The following is a 6,000-nucleotide window of genomic DNA, read 5'->3' as shown; positions in this document are numbered from 1 at the left end:
CTCTTCTGTCAGTGGAATGGAAAAAGGCCCCCGAGCTGAGACTCATCAAATGTTTCCATTAGATTGGGTTAAAATTAATCAGGTACACCCCAATTCATGCAAGCAGCTGACAAACTTCATGCAAACAGACTGTATCTCTGCCTCTGTGACTTGGTGAACTGCAGAGAATGAAGGTCTCCCTGACTCCCGTGCACTGTCCTGTTACCCCGTCATCAGGGAAAGAAATGAGCTGTATAATTACCTTTTGAGACATGATTCATCCTTGCTCCAAGGGTGCAGACCTGTTTGATGCTATAAAAGCAGCTCCAGGCCAGAGTGCAAATGCGCAGTGTCTGCCTCACCCCAGGCTGATATAAGCACGAGGCGCCCCGAGGAGATGACGGTGCTCCCCATGTGCGGCCTGGCTCTGCTGCTCGGCGCAGCCCTCGAGTTCTGCACTGCGGCCCCCTCCGTCTCTGCAGCCGCCCCCAGGACGACCCAGAACAAGTACCACCTCGCACAGGTTTGTAAATCTTTACACAATTCCCTCTTCCTCCTCCTGCCCTGGAAAACCTACGAGGGTGTAAGGAGAAATCAAGGGAAAATCTGTTACTGTTTTAAGGTCATCTCACAAATGCCCTGGAGCCCAGGAGAGGCTCCATCCTGGAGGTTTAAGGTCCATGTCTGGTGCACTAGGGGCCCTTGTGGCCTGACCAAATAAACAAGTAGTTGGGCAGCTTGCTCCATAAGGAAGCTGAAACAGCTTGCACAAATACATGCAAGACAAAAAGATAAGGAATTTGAGGAGTAATGTTGGAATAAGGCCAAAAAAATAAAACCTGAGGTGTAAGTGCCGCACACACAGGATAGGTTGTAAACGTAGTGCTCAGCTTCCTGGCGGTCACAGCAGAAAGATTTCCTGTGTTCATGCAATAGCAAACAGCTCCAGTGTTGAGTGCAAATGAGATCAAAATCCAAAGTGAACAAAGTTTGTCCTGGGTGCCTATCTGCTCCTCACAAGAGAGCCTGTCCTCTCTAAAGCATGTTCCCAAGTACCTTGCTTACATACTTTCCTCTTTGAAGATCTTTCTGAACTGGTTGGAAAGGTTGGAAATAATTCACGCTAGAATTTTTGCAACGATTATGTGACTCAAAATGATTCAACGTCTATTAGCTCCCAAGTGAGTTTTGCACTGAAAGGAAAAAGGCAATCGGTAATCTAAGGAGACATCCCTAGGGGCACTTGACTGGTTCCATCGGTAGAGTGTGCGACTTGATGTCGGGGTTGTGGGTTCAAGCCCCGTGTGGAGTGTAGGGATTACTTTAAAATCTTGGAGGAAAAACTGTCTAACGATGGAACTCAACATTAGTGAGCAGTGTGCAGATGAGATGTTTTTTGGGCCAGGGCCTGTCTCTCAATCATCTGTCAGATGTGAGCGCATCTATGATTGCCAGCCTAGCCGCCACAATGCTTTCCCACCTGTCAAGCTACACTGGGCAGTGCTTCGGTGGTTGCACTGCAGAGCTGATTTGCACGCACTCACACTGACTGTTTACACGACCCATTGATTCTGATGAGTCAGCCCCCACCATGCCTGTCATTAAACATTTTAATATCAACCCTGCTTATAATCAAGGTAGCAGATGCCGAGAAGAGAACTGCTAAACTGCACTTCCTTTGATTTGAGGCCATTGTTAGATAAACTAAATTCAAGATAATGTATCTCAGAATTCCGAGGTATATTTCAAATCGTGTTTCGATGGTATCATGTTGTAGTTTGGGGTCCTGTCTCCCCACCTATAATTATCCATCTGCTAGCATCATGCCGTTCTGATTGAGAAACTACAGTCTTTGTGACCTCTGGAAGGAGGGTCATGCTGAGGCCAGAATCCATGCGAGAGAGCCGAAGACCGTGATTCTAGTCCCAGTCCGGACAAACGATAGTCATCGGGCTAAACCAGCCATGCATATTCACCTACATGTCATTCACTGCTCCTGTCCCACAGTGGTGGAGTCCCGCAGCACTGCAAATACTACCGCCCTTCACAGGGAAAAGTAGCTGGCCCCCGAGCAGTCTATGCACGCATAAGACCAGAAGGTCTCAGGAAAGGATATGCTTGCTAGGAGTATTCAGGAAGAATGAAGTAGCCTTGGAATGCTGAGGATCCCTTACTACTTCTGCTCCAAAGTAAGTTTGCCCTTCTTGGGCTCCCTCACCACTTAACTCACAGAAAGACCTTCAACCAAGGGCCAGGGAAACATGAGAAAGGCACCCGCTCCTGCAACAGCCCCAGCCACCAGCTCTGCCAGGAAAAAGGCATCCTCTTTGGCAGGCTAGAGTGATCTGGGAAAACCTCTAAAGTGAGTCCCAGGGACTAGAAAGAATTAACATCCCACCCTGTGGTTTATAGAAATACAGCAGCCCCCTTCCCCATCTGCTTCACATGGTTTCAGTTAAACACAGTCATTCCTGGTGGGAAAGTGGATGGTTCTCCTTGTAACATATCAGAAGGTGCATTAGTAGCTTCACCCACTTCAGGCACCTGCCACATCACAGCACTCACTTGGTTCCCCTGTCACATCACAGCACCCACATCATGCATTTGCCACATCATAGTGCCCACATCATCACCTCATATCATCACAAGAAGTGTGAGTACAGTAAGATTTTTTGAGAGAGCCCACATTCACATAACTTTCATCACAGTACATTGTTATAGTTGTTCTATGTTATTATTAGTTATTGTTGCTAATCTCTCACTGTGCAATTAATTTATGATTAAGCTTTACGGTACGTACATATAGGAAAAAAACAGTGTTTACAGGGTTCAGTACTATCTGCAGTTTCAGGCACCCACTGGGAGCTTTGGATCATATTCTCTGTGAATAAGGGGGCTTCTATATGTAACCACCTTACAACACAACAAATGAAGCCATATGAAAGTATGCAGTTTAAGTTCATCCGTTCAATGATTATTTACTGACAGCTGATGGTGTGCTCTGTGCCAGAGTCTGTTCTAAAAACTGGAGAAACGTCAATGAACAAAACAAGTCAAACCCTGTTCTTGGGGCACTTACATGGGGATAATGGAGGTGTGAGAGGGGAAGGTGCTGGGAGGAGATAGTCAATCAACAAGCACCCGAGATTATTTCAAAGTGATAAGTGATATTGGGAAAAATGAGCCAGGATGATAGTGACTGGGACAACGCGGGCCGGGGGAGGGGGGTTCACCCAAGTAGTTCAGGAAGGCTTCTCTGTGGAAGTGATATTCAAAGTGAACCTAAACTGTAAGAAAGACCCAGTTGCATGACCCTGAGGGGCAAGGAGCCTGGCTGTTTGTCAGGCTGGTGGTGGGAGCTGGGAGAACATGCATGGAGACTGGCTGGGTTCCGTAGCCAGGTGGCCAGTGGACCAGGGGGCCCGCGAGCCAGGGTCAGGATAATCAGCTTCCACATGGCTCCCTTCTTTCCAGGGAGAACAGACCGTTTCTTGCATCTACAAACATGAAACAGGCAAAATTTCTAAATGCCATATGCTTCCTCCCAAACTCACTAGCACAATAATCTACACTTAAAAAGATGAGCAGATTTTTAGTTTACGTACTTAATGTCCACTTGTGTTCTTTAAATTCTGTTTTTCTGATGAGCATAAAGGCTTTGAAAATGATAACTAATAAAACACTTAGTCTTAAATCAGAGTCTTATTCTATTTTTATTTGCCTTTAAAAACCAGTACTATAAATACAATATTTAAAACAACATATAGGGACACCTGGGTGACTCAGCGATTGAACGTCTGCCTTTGGCTCAGGGCTTGATCCCAGGGTCCCAGAATCAAGTCCCACATCAGGATCCCTCCCACATCCCTCCCTCTGCCTATATCTCTGCTTCTCTTTCTGTGTCTCTCATGAATAGATAAATAAAATCTTTTTAAAAAATGAAAATAAATAAAACAACATATAACACCTTGTTAAACTGTCCTTAAAAATCATGTAAACTTTCATCATCACATTATTATAAACTTGTTATTAAAGATAAAGATTAAAATTGAAAGCTTCCAAATACAGACTGTTAAATCTAGAAGTTTTTACTACCATTTTACTTTTCTGTGCATGAAAAGATTTTTAAATTATTATGTTTGGTTCCTAACTTTGTCGCTGATTATGATTGCATGAGAAAAGTTTTATTTTTATGCTATTTTCATAAACATCACCTTAAAGAATTACAAATATTCCAGAATATAAGTAAGGTATAATTTATTTAATTGCTTCCTTTGCTGGATCCATAGATTATTTCCACATGAACAGTGTTGCTGTGAACGCCTCTGTACACCAGCCTGAGCTAAAGGATATTTTTTTCAGCACAGATTTCCAGAGGAGGAATTAGTATGTGAAAGGGTGTAACACATTTAAAATATGCCAGCCACTCAAACATTTTCACACTAAGGACCTTCCTGGATCCTGCGCTGGTATGGTCAGTAGAACAAATGCCAACCTCGTGTTGTAGATGAGAGCCCTGAAAACATGTGAAGGGCATTGCCTGAGCTTGTTAGAAGCTAGGATTCCTCACACAGCATCCCAGTCCAATGATTCCCTCTCTGGGGCTCAGCAAAAACAGAAGGAAATGTTGAAGAAATGCTTTCTTGGACTTCACCTTGTTTTGAAGCACACTTGACTCAGTTTAAGTTCTTAATTCTCAAGAAGGATGCCAGGAACACACACTGGATGAAGAGCTGTTGCTGAGGAGCTGGGCCAGTAGCTGAGACTGACCCCCTGGGCCTCCATTATTTCACTATCTCAAGAGCCAACCCTAACATCCTGTAATTTTAAGAACCAAGGAGTGGGAAAGGTGGAGAGAAAATAGGATGACTCTGGGGGGACCTAAAACCCTTGACCCCCAAGGCCAACAGGGCCAGGCATTGAGCCAACACTACCCAAGTGTTAGAATGAACACAAATGCAATTCTCAGTGCTCATCAAAGTGCCTCCCTGAGTGTCTTGAGTCTGGAAAGATGCTACAAGCTTGTCAAAAACGTAGGCAAGAAAGTTCCCAAATAACTTGGGCTCTTAATACTCAGAACATCTGATGAGTCTTCAAAGAAGAAAAAGAAAATACTCATATTTTCCCTGAAAGAGAGGAGCCCAAATATTAACAGAGCATGTACTCCAAGTCCAGAATCATGGCAGGTACTGTTTTAATCCTCTCTTTTCTGGCCAGACTGAAACCTTTCAGCTGTAGGTCTAACATCTTCTGCATGTTTTAAAGAAAAAAAAAATTCATTGTAGAATTATATATGTTCACAGCAGGAAAATTATAAAACGTAAGTAACAAGAAAAGGATCATCCTCAGTTCCATCACTGAGATAAAACCACTACTCATCCCTTCATCTGTGTTTCTCAAAACACCTTGCTCTGACTCCAGGCTGAGACCGGGGTGAGGAATGCTGAGGATCGTAACCTGCCTGTATCTAAAATATTGATGTTTTATTCATCGTGGATTTTTCTGCATTAAGTTTTTTAGTGTTGCATTAAATATTATTCTTTCCGATTACTGAGTTTTTGAGGATCCTCCCTTCCTCATTCCAGTCCGCGTGCATGAGTATTCATCTGTGTGCGTATCCGTATGCACACACTTTGTTCACACATGGCTTATCCTGTAGGAATAGTTGTAACTTCTTTCTGCTTAATAGGTCGTGAGCATCTTCTCTTATGTGACCATATTTTGTAAACCAAAACACAGAGACTACCAAGGGGACAGAATTTTTTGAAACTCAAACTGTCTCAGGAAGTACAGAGCATCTGTTCTGCACAGAGCTTATGTCTGAAAAAGCATAATTCAGACCTGGTGTGAGTGTCATGCTATCACAGCATTAATTTGAGCAAAGACAAAAGGCTCCAAGAATCGTCATCTCACAAAAAAACACCAGAAACAAGAATGCTTACAATGGCATACCCAGAGATGGGAATGAGCCACCCTCAGGGCCACGGCTGTTTCCCAGAACTCTTCACCCAGGCTCCGTGC

At 43.9% G+C, this 6,000-nt stretch overlaps 1 protein-coding gene across 1 annotated transcript in view; it reads left to right on the top strand.

The window, feature by feature from the left end:
• Positions 1-376: 376 nt before the first annotated feature.
• Positions 377-6,000, top strand: part of MMP20 (matrix metallopeptidase 20) — a 47,472-nt gene continuing 41,848 nt past the window's right edge. Inside the window, exon 1 of the mRNA XM_077884341.1 lies at positions 377-502. Coding sequence (XP_077740467.1) covers positions 377-502 — 126 coding nt within the window. The remainder of the gene's footprint in view (positions 503-6,000) is intronic.

This window comes from Canis aureus, chromosome 3 (assembly GCF_053574225.1).
Source record: "Canis aureus isolate CA01 chromosome 3, VMU_Caureus_v.1.0, whole genome shotgun sequence".
NCBI lineage: Eukaryota > Metazoa > Chordata > Mammalia > Carnivora > Canidae > Canis > Canis aureus.
The sequence above is the reverse complement of the archived record's forward strand: the minus strand, read 5'-3'. Positions and strand labels throughout refer to the sequence as shown.